The sequence below is a fragment of the Pinus tabuliformis genome, chromosome 4_2, assembly GCF_031772625.1.
Source record: "Pinus tabuliformis cultivar Carrire ecotype Pingquan chromosome 4_2, CPIR1, whole genome shotgun sequence".
Classification (NCBI taxonomy): Eukaryota; Viridiplantae; Streptophyta; class Pinopsida; order Pinales; family Pinaceae; genus Pinus; species Pinus tabuliformis.
The window spans coordinates 568,107,149-568,121,315 of NC_142304.1; the positions used below are offsets into that span (position 1 = coordinate 568,107,149).

General features: G+C 38.0%; 1 protein-coding gene across 1 annotated transcript; it reads left to right on the plus strand.

Annotated features, from left to right (window-relative positions):
* The first annotated feature begins 11,977 nt into the window (after positions 1-11,977).
* Positions 11,978-13,249, plus strand: LOC149170563 (uncharacterized). The gene has a single exon (XM_089425631.1). The coding sequence runs from the start codon at positions 11,978-11,980 to the stop codon at positions 13,247-13,249; it is 1,272 nt and encodes a 423-aa protein (XP_089281757.1).
* The last annotated feature ends 918 nt before the right edge of the window (positions 13,250-14,167 follow it).

Genomic DNA, 14,167 nt, shown 5'->3' on the forward strand with positions numbered 1-14,167 from the left:
ATTTGGTTGAATGTTGATTAACTCGAATTAAAAGGTGGATTGTGGCTCTAAAAACCTCAAAACTCATTTATATACTCATGACTTAATGGTATCACAACATTTTAGGGATTGTTGTAGCCCTCTTGCCCTTAAATGCACCTTCTAGGTTCCTAAATACTCATGTTATTTGGCCCCAAGCCTCCACTGCAATAAGATCCTTGACTATGACATCACATCACATGAAAATCACAATAAAAAAGAAAAATATATGGAAATTGGTGGGATTTCTAAATATTTTCCATCCCTACAACTACTCTTGGACAATGTTTTAAATTGCACTCCTCAAAAAGGCCATGGAGCAAAGGGCACAATAATTGTTTGCAATGAGTGGAATGGGAATACATGTGGTGAAATCCTAACTACAATTACAATAGTAAAATCACAACCTTCCATTAATAGGAGATGACAAAGATATTTTTGGGATCTTAAATCTTGGCCACACACATCTAATATTTGGCACCTGATTCATGATAGGGAAAGCCTATTGAAGTAATCAATCGATGGAGGCTTGCCTTGCTAGTGAATGCATAATGCCATTTTTGCCTCCTCTATGATTCAAATTTTCCAAATGATACACGTTTTTCACTTTCCAATAAAGTTGTTCATTGAAAATAGAACCAAAAGTAATTCACAAGCAACTTTTAAGAACATACATCTCATAATCAATCGATGGAGGTTTGCCTTGCTAGTGATCTCTTCATAGGCAAAAACAAATCTGTATAACTTGTGAGACATATTTACCACATAATAATAATAATAATAATAATCTAATTTTAAGGCAATGGCTAAGCAAGACACAAATTGATGTATGAGACATCCTTGTTTGTGGGACAAGGAAACCCCTTCATATTATACTGGCAGCCAACAAGCTTGATCTTGAGTCTTGCTCAGATTATTCTAACGAGTTATCACTTCACCAAGATTTAAAATAAAAAATCCACAAAGATATGCATATTCTATCCCTTTTAAATTTAAACCTATGACATACAATAGATAATGTTCACTTACATTAACCACTAGCTCAACCATATAAATTAGATGACTAGTAAACACCGTCAAACATCAAAACACTTGCCTCATAATACATCTCACATTGTTGAGATTAAAAAAAATCATTATAAAATAAATTATAATTTTATTTAAAATTCTTATTATTATTATTTCGCTGAGAGGTGTTGTCCAGGCCAACATAATAGACATGTTGCAATGTCCTATAAACATTTGACTCGGTCAAAATAAAATAAAATAAAAAGAACCCTACATTGAGAAATAATAATAAAAATTCTGCATTATTATTATTAGTATTATTTTTATTAATTCAAGGTAAAATTGAGTTGGTCAGGTTACCGATGGTTGTTGAGCTCCTTGTTTATGAGAACTCATAGTATTCATGTAGAATATAACCTATTTAAAGGGGGAATTAAACCATCCTAAATCCATATTAAGTCCAAATCTACTAAGTGTTGAGAGGTATCAAATCTCTTTTCACTCTAAAAGAGGTTTGCATCTCAAGAAATTTGATCCCTCTCAACACATGGTAGATCCAAAGTTAAGATTGATCTAGGTTGGTTATTAATTACGTCGAGAGACGCTCTAAAGCCTATTACGAGGGAGATCTTGTCACATAACATAACATTTACAAATAATAAAATAATACTTGAATTAACAATTTAATAAATACTAATAGCAAAAAATAATGCGAGACATAAATAAAACACTTCAATTTCCATTTTAATTTTACATTAGACTCTATACAAGAGATAAAGTACTTGAAAGTAGAAACAAATTAATTTACTTTTTAGTACGGAGAAATATGTAATTCCTCGGCAACTTGATATCAACTTGACAAATGACATGTAAAAATAATATTATTGATACTACGCCACTATAGATCCATCTTAAGCATGGATCTAGCATGCGTCGAGAAGGATCAAGTGTGTTCAAGTGCAAACCTCTTTTAGAGTGCAAAATAAAATAAAATAAATTGCATCATTCTCATTCCTTGATAGATCCCAATGAATTTGTACTCTCTCTCTCTCTCTCTCTCTATATATATATATATATAATGTGTATTTTTTCTTTGTTTAAATTGTACTTTTGAATGTTATAAAAGTACATAACTTAGACTTGTAAGTCCAAATTTTTTTTATTGAATTTAAGAAAATTTGACAAAAAATATATAACTAAAGAAGGACCAAAATGTAAAATAGAGAGACTACTTCAAATGTTTTAGCCATATTTTTTTTTTCCAATTGTTTTATATGATATATACATAATTTTGTTTATATATATATATATATATGCTACATTAAAATATTTTATATAACATGTGCTTTGAGACATTTTATCTATGGACTATATTGTCCACTTTGAAATGATTTTTTTTGTTATTAATATATTTTTAAGTATACATCAATGTTACTTAACCTTACATATCAAAATATTTTACTAATGACCTATATTGAAATATTTTATTTTATGAATATTTTTAAATATCATATAATTTTTTTTATAATGAAACGGATAGTTTTCTATTATAAAGGCTGGATTACATGGCCATAACCATTTATATCAGATTATTACAAAACTAGATTATGTGATCTATGTTACTTCTGTATTTCAATAGATCCCAAGTAGAGTCCTTTTGCCTCTATGATCCCTTTGAACTAAGATTCTACAAGGATATCTTTTATATAGTCGACAAAATTAAACCAACAAAAAAACATATTTCCAATACATATATTAAATGAAGTTAAGCATGCTTTGAGGGCGTGGGTTCATCATTGTCTGCCTTGGTGGCTGCTTTTCCTTTGCTCTCTCCTGCATCAACTGCGCCATCACCGGGAAGCTCTTGCTACTCCTTGAGTCCGGAATCGGATTTGATAGCCAGAAGTTTGTGGACCTCTACAAATAAATCGTCATTAACAAGCTTTGTAGTGTTAAACATCAAATATGCCTCTATATTGTTAATCTTTCTTTCCACCCTCACCCCTAGACTTTCAAAATTTGCTTTTGTTAAGGAAACCTTCACCTCCTTGTCATTCTAGCAGCTCTACCCGTTAGCAACTTGAAAAGGAACTCCACTGCCTTCTTCCATCGCTCCATATCGAGCTGCAAACACAGGTCACCTTTCGATGCCATCGATAGACAATTCAAGAGCACATCAATGCGAGAATAACACCAGGAAAAATGGAACAAGGATGCCCAATGATCCTATGAAACCAACATATATTCACCCTCGCCATTTAGATGCCCACCACTACGCTCCTTTGTCACCATTAAACCAGTATCTTCACTGATCTCCATATCTAATGCAGACTTGTCCTTCCTAAGAAACCCAACCAACCTACCCTGTTGAGAATTAATGGAGGTATAAGGGGAGATATTCAAATGACCTTGTGTCATTAATACATCTTGCTAGAGACTTGCATAGCCAAAGATATGTGCCATCCATCTATTCCTCAGCCTGACCAGATTGCGCATAGGAAATAGAAATGCTTGCTTAGGAATACCATGTACTAGGTTTATATCTTCAAGTGGACTCTTAGTTAGCGTGAATCCCAATCGATCATGCATGCGAGAGATTAATGCCTGAGTTTGGAAATCTAGGGTGCCACTATCCTTGATGGATCTTAGTTCTAAGTTTGAATATATTTGATTATGGCACAAGGTTGAAACCTTGATCAACTCCATTTAATTCTAATACTCTAATGCCCAATTCCACTCCTATATTATTCAAACCATTGACTTCCCCATTTAAATGCCTTGACACATCATAGAGGGAGAATTCATCAAAAAAAATTCAACTATAAAAGTATTCTTCTCACCATAGTGGTGAAAATAGAATCCTTTGTCGATCATGACTTCGTAATCATTCTAGTGACTACCATAGAGTCCCCAATAATATTGATCTTTCTTATGCCTTTATTCTTGGTGATATCCTTTCCACAACGTTAGGAATTCGACCTTGTTTTTTGTGGTTGTGCCTAAACGCCATGCGTATCTGATATCTTCATATTCATCGGGGTAGTGTATCACGCTTCTTGCTCCTGTCGTCCCTAGGTTCCATTTTGTAGCTCCATAAAAAATAGCAATGTTGGAGATTGATTATTTTTCCAAGCTTGAAGCTCTTCCTTATCCACTTTTAAAATGTCTACCTTGATTGCATTTACTCGACCTCTGAAGCTTATAACATGATCTAAAATTATTGAAAATTTGATATAGTTCCTTTCCAGCGCCGATAAACCTTCAACTTTAGTGATCTTGAGACCTCTCGCCATGAGCGACTTAGACAACAGTAACAGTGCTTTGTTTTTTAATCAATTGACTGAGGGGGGTTTCCCTTTAAAAATGGTTTTCTTTCTTTCTAACCAGATTTTACCACATAAGAATTTAGTCATAGATCTCCATGGATTCTTAGCGATAGGTGATCAAATCTTGTCTTGCGGACAAGAGGAGGACCATTTTTTGAAACGTACCCTACTAGCTTAAAAGGATGGAGGATGTGTTGAACCTTGTAAAAGGCCAATCTCCATATTGATAAAAAGAAGAAACATTCATAAAATAAATGTGGAATCGTTTCCTCAACACACATGATACACATTCTGAGGGACCCTTGAATGCTTTTGCGCCTTAGTTTTTCAGCCATTAATATTATCCCATGGATCGATGTCCAACAAAATGAATTAATATTTGGAATGGCATCCTTATTCTAGATTGATTTCCACGTCTTTGAAGAAGTAGGGAGTGAAAGCTTTATGAGCAAGAATTTGTATCCTTCCTTCACTTTATAGCGTTCACATTTTCTAGGACTCCAAATGTGTTGATTCTTGGAGCCATCTTCTATTGGTGCTACACTGTTCAAAAGGGGGGCCATTAAATCCCACTTGCGCTGCAGATGTTGAGGAAGACCACGACACCCCCAACCCTGCCACATTCTCAATTCATCCTAAACATGTATATCTTTCAATCTCACGATCTCGTTTTCCTTCATCAATTCACTGAGAATCTCAAACTCGTTTTAAATATTGTATTAATACTATATTAAGAATGGAATGAATTACACATCTCCCTATTGTTATTATTATTGGGAAGTACTTTATATATTTTATTTTATTTTTTAACTTTCAATCACCTTTTTTCTAGAAATATTTTATTATATACAACATAAAAATATTTTTTTAACATTTTCTTTCTATATATAGATTAATGTGAAGTCGATATCCATGTAAATTAGTTAACATAAATCTTTGAATAGTTTATTAAATCCCGTGTTGAAATATTTTTGAAAAGTATAAGGTTTAAACATCTTACTCACACTTTTTTTTTTTTACTTCTAATTATTTTTTCTCTTTTAAAGTTGATATGAAATTATATTATGTCAAGTGGATATCGAAATATTTTATTTATGACTAAGAGTTAGTGAAATATTTTTACCACACTGGATTGTAACATCAATGCCCATAGTGAGGTTGGCATTATTGATGTTTTATGATACTTTTAATTAAAGCTAATTAAACATGCATCTTCATTTTTGTTTTTGCACCAAGAGGCAATATATATCCTAGTATGGTACCGATGTTGTAATGTCACCATAAACATTTTGACTTGGTCAAAAATAAAATAAAATAAAATAAAAATAAGAGGTACAAATATCTTGATAATTAAAATTATAAAAATAAAAAATAAAATTCATAATTTTAATTTTAACTATAAAATTATAAAGTTAAATTAAAATATAAAATTATCGTGGTTTACAAGACTATGGTATTGGTTATGATGAAGCCTATTTAAAGGATCGAGGAAATCCATTATGGAATGCGAGAGTATGAGCTTAGATCTATATTAACTCTAGACTTGATCCCTCTAGGAGCTTGGTAAATCTGGATTCAAGATGGATCTATGCTGATTTATTATAGGCAACATTGTTTTTCTATGTAGTTAATAGTTTATTTTTATTTTTATTTTAAGAGGGATACATGTCAACTCCATGTCGAGAACGGATGAAATTACACATCGTCCTCATACTCGGTTATAGAATGCACCTTTTGGCCCAATTAAGAGGGATATGTGTAAACTCCACGTTGAGCACAAACATAATCACACGTCACCCTCATATTAGGCTATATAATGTGCCTCCCGACATAATGACATGTAATTCATTATATATTCAGATGACATGTAACTTTGAAATATATATATGTGTGTGTGTGTGTGTGTGTGTGTGTGTATATATATATATATATATATATATATATATCTCTCTATATATATATGTGTGTATATATATATATATATACATATATATATATATACATATATATATATATATATATATATATATATATATATATATACATATACACATATATATATATATATACATATATATATATATATGTGTGTGTGTGTGTGTGTGTGTGTATGTTAAGGATCTAAGGGCTATTGGGAATTTGGTTGGAAGAACCTTATTTGTTCATGAAGCACAATTTATTCAAGAAGACTAGCGAGTAGCTCAGGTGCTTGTTGAAGTTGATATTTCCAAAGGTTTGGTAGCAAAATTAGTTTTAAAATGGGAGAATTATTCTTTTGTACAACCCCTGTACTATTGGGGTGTGCCTTTTTTATGTGGGTGATGTAAAAATTTGGGGCACATCATGCATGATTGCTCATGGATGGGTGCCTCTCTAGAAAAGTTGGAGTAGAATGTGAATTCGAAGAAAGTTGAAGAATTGGTAGGATGTTTGGACTCAATGAAAGTTGGAATCTCTTAGTCAATTGGAAAATATGATCCAAATGATGTTCAAGATAAGTCTTTATGAGAGCCTATCCTTCAAAACTCGTTGAAGATGCCCCTTGCTGGCCCAAATGTCATCTCTAATGACAACCCTTTTCATTCTTTAGAAGTGGTTCATAATGATAGGATGCAGGGTGACACATGGGTTTCATCTCTAATTATACAAGGAAGTAGTCTGATGCAAAAAGTGCTTGAAGGAAATGGATCTTAAGAAGGTTCTCTTAGTAGATAGTGATGTTGAGAATATGGGGAATGGATCTAAGGTTCATGAAGTAGACTTTGCTAATAGGAATATTAATGAAGGAGATTTTTGAAATTCTTTATCGTCAAACTTGGGGGAAGTATCAGGTTTTATTACCCTCTCTAGTCTTGATTCTAGAAAATAAAGGTGAGGATAAGGAGGATTTATTGTGCATAGACAAGAGTCAAATTTTGTGGTGATGAAAGTTGGGCTGAAATGAGATTCTCAGAAGCAAAAATAGCTCGAAGATGGTTTCTTTGAGTCTTCTTTCTCTAGTGTGTCTTTTCTAAATTTGCATTATATTATGAAAGCTAGGGGATCAGAAGTAATTTCTCATAACTTAAAACCCTCTGCTTCCAAAGTAATTCCTATGGAAGGGCTTAACCAAACCTCCATTCCTCTAAGAAGTAGAGGAAGAAAAATATTATGGTTTGTTCTGAAAGGTTGGAATCGTACAGACCTTTTGTGGAACATAGAGAAAATGCGCTTTAAGCCCAAAAATTTTCTGATAAACTTGTATATAGCATGTTTATTTATAACTTTTTGGTCAATGTGAACTACTCTCGATATACAGTTCCGTTTTTTATACTTAGTTTCTCTCTCTGAGAAGAGACATCATTCAATTTTGATCTAGTTCTCTCTATGTTAGAGAGCAAGCATAGGTATAGTAAATTGGTAACAAACTCCCTGCGTGGAGATACAATTGATCTTTTTTGGTCTAAGTTTTTGAACTTGACAGGCAACTCTGCCTCCATATGCATATGCCCTAGCATCTACAAAATGTAATTTCTTATATATCAATAGAAATTACGACTTTTTTCATTAACAAATCCTCCAAGACTCGGCTCTGCAAGCTGCTCCCTGAGATTCGCTTGTTGCGTGAGCTGTGCATGCGAGCGTGCCCACACCTCACGTGCCCTGATTCAGCGAGAGGGGCCACGGAGGTTCCTGCCTGGTGCCTGCGAGGGTTTCTACGGAGGGATCTGCCTGTATCTACGAAGGTCTGCCGAGGGCATAGTGGTAAGCTGCGGCCCCCAGGGCTGGGCCTGTTGGCTCACCATGGAGGAGCCAACTCCCCCTCCTCATCCATCTTCTGCTGCAGAGGCTTTCAAAACTCTACTGGCCTCCTTACCCAAGAAGAAAAGCACGGAAGCAGCTAAGTTCGTGAAAAGGCTCGATGACATCCCTGAGATCGCCCTACTGCCAGAAGGACCGATTCAAGTAGTGCTTTCTCTGGCAGATCGGGCCCTGGTTGGACAGTTTACCGGACTTTGGCCTTCTCGGAAGACGACCGAAAATTGGGTAGCCAAGAACTGGGCACCTCTGATCCAAAACAAGGTAACCTCCTACTTCCTCGGGAGAGGTAATTTTCTGTTCGAATTCTCTGCGAAAGAAGACAAGGATCTCATTTTCATAAACGGTCCCTACTTCATGGGCCCCCAAGGGCTGTATTTAAACAAATGGATGCCAAAATTTGATCCGACGGTGGATGTGCCTACAGCGGTCCCTGTGTGGGTGAGACTTCCCAACCTCCCAGTACATTGCTGGAACTGGGATTCATTGAAGCACATCGGAAATACCCTTGGAAAATTTATAGACAGAGCCAGCAGTAAAGACCAGTACGATTGTGCCAGAATCTGTGTGGAGGTAGATCTGGAGGTTGGACTACCGGAAGCCATCAAAATAGTTGTAGGCCCCTGGACTCATCTACAGAAGCTGGATTATGAGCAGCTGCCATTCAAATGTCGGAAGTGTCACGTCTACGGGCATTTTGCCAGAGACTGCCCGTCCAAAGGGATGGAAGAAAAAGGAAAGGAAGAAGGATGGAACCAGGCAAAGCGCGCCAAAAACTCTCACAAGAAGAATGCAAATGGAAACGCCAAAGCCCCTCAAGCGGGCCCTGCTCAGAAAATAGTCATGGAAAATCAAGGGAACAAGTTTGAAATCCTTGGATCAAAAATCATGGTTACCCAGGAGACAGAAGCCACCAAGGAGGCCTCCCCCTCCAAAATCTCCCCCTCTGTTCCAGAGAAGTCCAAAGGGCGGATGTCAGAAGAGGAGGAGGAAACCCAAGAGACTGAGGAATCAGAGGAAGAAGGAGAAATTGGGGAATCCCAATCGTCTCCTAGAAGATCTACAAGAGGACGTAAGTCTGCAAAGGAAAAAAGAGAACAAGAAACCTATAAGGATAAGCTACAGGGCAGCCAACCAACATTAGAGAAGCTCCTTGCAAAAACCCCGAAGATGACGAGGATCCAATCCCAGAGCTCCAAGGGAGCTCATCAAGGCAAAAATAAATGATGAAGATAGTCTCCTGGAATTGTAGGGGATTGGGTACCGTAGTCAAAGAAGAAGCAATGAAGAGCTTAGTAAGACTGGAAGCCCCGGATATCCTCCTCATCCAGGAGACCAAATTGGAGGACACAGCTTTCCTCCAAGCAAGCAAAAAATTTTGGAGCAAAAGTGGAGTGCATGCAATCTCGGCCCGCGGAGCATCGGGAGGAATTGGAGCACTCTGGAACACAAATAAGTTCTCTTTAATTTCTGAGTCCCTGAATATGCATTGGATTTTTTTTTAAATGCAGCACCTAGAATCAAAGGAGATTATATGTCTTTTCAATGTTTATGCCCCTAACAATGCAGGTGAGAAAAAAATCTGTTGGGACTCCATCAAAAATCAGGCAGAGCAAGAAAATTTGGAAAACATAATCATCGCCGGAGACTTAAATCTCACCCTTCTCTCATCTGAAAAAAGAGGTGGGAGCATAGTTAGAGATCCGGCTAGAGAATGGGCGGAAGATCTCATGCAAGATTGGGATCTGCTAGATATTAAGCCGATTAAAGGCATGTACACTTGGTCAAATAAAAGAATTGGTCAGGGCCACATAGCAGCAAGACTCGACAGATTCTTGGTTCTAGATGCCAGAATGATAATTCTTCAAAACAACGTTTCAGACCACAAGCCCATCAGTCTTGAGCTGCTGTCCCCCAAGGATCTGGGACCTATTCCATTCAGATTCAGCTCCCTTTGGATCAATGAAAAAGACTTTATGGAAAAGATCAGAGACTGTTGGAAGGAGCCAGTTAAGGGATCAACATTCTTTGTGTGGGAAGAAAAACTCAGAAGAGTTAAAGGCATGCTGAAATCCTGGGCCAAGACCCTCCCAAACCCTGCAGCAGAAAGGAAAAAAGCTCAAAGTGCGTTAGAAAGTCAACACCTACATATCGAAACAGTCGAAATTACTAAAGAAGAGTTGGAAAAGGAGGTCATACTTCAACAAAACTTTCACAAGGCCTATCGTGCAGAGGAAGAATACTGGAGGCTCAAGTCCAGGAGCCTCTGGCTTAAATCTGGGGACAGAAACTCCTCTTTTTTTCACAAACAAACCCAAGCCAGAAAAGGACACAATTCCATCAACGAAATAAAAGATGACAACTATGTTTTGAAGGATTTTAATAGCATAAAAAAGGCAGCCTCAGTCCACTTTGAACAGCTGTATAGAGAAGAGCCAGGATCTGAATCTAACGCTGCTCTGATGGACGCAGTCCCAAATTTGATCACCTATAAAATGAATCAGTCTCTGGAAGCTGAAATCACGCAGAAGGAAATTAAGGAAGCTCTCTTTGCAATGGATTCCGATAAAGCCCCGGGACCAGACGGATTTACGCCTAGGTTTCTCCAGGTCTGCTGGAAAATAGTAGAAAAGGAATTCTGCAAAATGATACAAAAATCTCAAAATTGTCAGAAGATTGGTGGATGCACAAACTCAGCCTTTCTCGCCCTTCTCCCCAAAGAGAAAGGAGCAAACACTTTCAGCAGATTTCGCCCAATCTCCTTATGCAACATTGGGTATAAAGTTATAACTAAAGTGATAGCAAACAGGTTGAAAAGGATCCTCCCCAAAATCATCCCGGACAATCAAGGCGGATTTATACAAGGTAGGCAATTGGTGGACAACTTCGTTCTGGTTCAAGAGGCGATTCAGTCCAGTCTTCACCGAAAGGAAAAAGGTATGGTTATAAAACTTGATCTTGCAAATGCTTTCGATCGTGTTAGACATAGTTTCTTATTTGATGTGCTGCAAAAAATGGGGTTCGGTCCAAGATTCATTAAGTGGATCAGAGCCTGCATTTCGGAGCCATGGATTGCCCCATTGGTGAATGGAAGGGCTGCTGATTTCTTCAAAGCCTCTAGAGGGTTGAGGCAGGGGTGCCCTCTATCACCTCTCCTCTTCGTCCTCCAGGCCTCTGTTCTAAGTTTTTATCTTCTTCAAAAGCAACAAGACCAAGAAATCGCTGGATTATGCATAGCTAGAGGAGTCAAAAGTATCAACCACGCCCTCTTCACGAATGACACTCTTCTGTTGGGGGCAGCAACTACTCAGACAACTTCCAAATTCAAAGAAGTCCTGGAAGTCTATTGCAAGATCTCTGGAAGTGCTCTAAACAATGCCAAATGTCATGTCTACTGCTGGAATATTCTGGCTTCAATTGCAAGCTCCATTGCCCGTTGCCTCGGTTTCACAATCTCAACTTCATGGTCCTCTTTCAAATACCTGGGTCTGCCCATTTTCCATTCAAGGGCTTTGAGTAAAGATTGGCTGCCTCAGTTAGACAAATTTAAATAAAAAATGCAGGCTTGGGGGTCCTCCTGGTTAAACATAGCTGGGAAATCAGTGCTCATAAAAGCAGTGCTTAGCAGCCTGCCTCTATTTAAATTCTCGGTTCTATTGGCACCTATGGGAATTGTAAATAAAATGGAGGACTTAATCAGAACTTTCCTCTGGAAAGGAGGCAAACAAAACGAGAAAAAAATCTCTCTTGTAAATTGGGATACAGTTACCAAACCTTTTCAAGAGGGAGGTCTGAACTTTAAAGATCTCAAAGCACAAAACTTAGCCATGGGAGCCAAGCTAATCTGGAAAATAATCGCTCCAAAGCCTGGTTGGGTGCATACTGCACTTTGGAAGAAGTATTTCAGAGGGCCGAGAACTCGTTGCCTGGATCAACCCAAGAATCGTTTCAATACACCTTTCAGCAGATTTATCAGCAAAACCAGTGCGTTGATTAGGAATCACTCTTTCTGGATACCAAGCAATGGAAAGCACATCCATATCTGGAACGACAACATTCTAAATAGACCCCCACTGGCAGAGGCAAAGGACATGCAATATCTGCAACGTTGGATGTCAGAGGCTAGTTTAAACTCTTTATGGGACCTATCAACATGGAACGACAACGTGTGGTCGGGTTGGAAGCAACTCGCAGTTCCAAACAATCTGCGTCTTGATCTGAATTCATTAATAATGCAGTTGCATGGCCTTGCTCCAACTCTAGCGAGCAAACATGACGCGAGAGGATGGGGAACAAGTCGATCAAGATACTCTGTAGCCCAGGGATATGTCAAATGCCTTGAGAGGCCCCACGTGCCTCCCAATCCTGCTCCATGGACTGGCATATGGAGAATCCCTTCAATCCCCAAGGTAGATCATTTCTGCTGGCTCCTCTGCCACCAAAAAATTTTGACTGAAGACAGGCTCCAGAAAAGGGGCTTCTATGGCCCGTCAAGATGCTCTCTCTGCAAGGAAAATACAGAATCCGCATTTCACATCATGATTGAATGCAGGTTTGCAATCTCCATATGGCAGGAGCTCCTTTTCTCCTGGAATTATAAATTCACCTTTCCTTCATCAGTTTCAGAATTGTTTGCAGGTTGGATGGCAAATTACCCAGGATATCCCCCAAAGAACAAAACAGTCAGGTCAACATGGAGCGCTTTACCAAAGTTCATCAGTTGGCAAGTCTGGCTGGAAAGGAACCGAAGGATCTTCCAAAATAAAGAACAGGACTCCAGATTAGTGGCTAGCATAGTAAAATGTCAGTTAGTGGAATGGTTGGAGGATAAAGGAGATGGCACCAACTTAAGTCAGCAGGACATAGAGCTGGGATCTGCTCTAAATTTCAAATTCCCAAAAGCAATCAGCCCCCCTCTTATAGCAAAGATTGGCAAATCAGAAAGAATGAAATCGACTTCCAAATATGGCTGTCCAATCAAACTCTTCCTTCCCTCTTCTTCGATGGGGCTGCAAAAGGGAACCCAGGCACTGCGGGAGCCGGAGGTATTATCATCATTCCAGAGGGAACAACAATACATAGATTCGCTTGGGGGCTAGGACACTCCTCAAGCATTCAAGCCGAAGCGATGGCCCTCTTCCAAGGTACCAAATTCCTCCAAAAACTGGACTACAAGGAGGCAAATGTCCTCGGAGACTCTCAGGTGATCATCCAAGCTTTGGTGAACAAATCCATGCCAAAGGACCTGCAGCTTGCAAGGATTCTCTCAAGGATCAAAGGCATGACTAAATCCATGAAGCTGAAGTTCTTTCATGTTCTGAGAATGAATAATAAAGAAGCAGACAAGGAGGCTAATAAGGCAGTTCAGCTAGATGCAGGTTCCCTCCTCAAAGACAATGAAATTCTTTGGGACCCAATCCCCTAAAGCGCCATGTTTTTTTGCATCCTTCTACAACAGTTTATTTACATCTTTCACCTCGGAATATCAGCAACAGAAGACCACTTCATTAAATGTAAAAAGAGGCGAATATTAAGAGTAGGTGATATATTTCGCTGGCTGAAAAGTCGTGCATAATTCTACCTCGCTCTATGTAATCAAATCTGTGGTTTTGGGCCACACAACGTTTCTGTAAAAAATAAAATAAAAGAAAATGACTTTTTTCCACGGGAAAAAAAAAAAAAAAGGTTGGAATCGTACTCCCAACCCTTTTTTATGGCCCTTAGAGTAGAGTGCTTTGCTCCAAGGGATACCTAATTAAGATCTTGTCCTTGAATGTTAGGGGGTTGGGGACTCCCCTGAGAGGAATGCGTTATAGTGTTTTCTCTCTGCTCATAGTCCAAATGTCATTTTCTTGCAAGAGACTATGTGTGTAGGCTTGAAAGTTATTGAATGTTTATCCAACTTGTTGGTAGGGTGGAGTTTCTTTTATATTGATGCTAGTGGTAATTAAAGTGGTTTGTTGTCAGGATGGCCCCCTTGGTTGGTCCTTTTAATTGCTTTTTCTGTGAGGATGGAA

What these genes read in the sequence shown, in the direction of transcription:
- LOC149170563 (XM_089425631.1), top strand. Translation starts at nt 11,978, where the DNA reads ATGGGAGCCAAGCTAATCTGGAAAATAATCGCTCCAAAGCCTGGTTGG.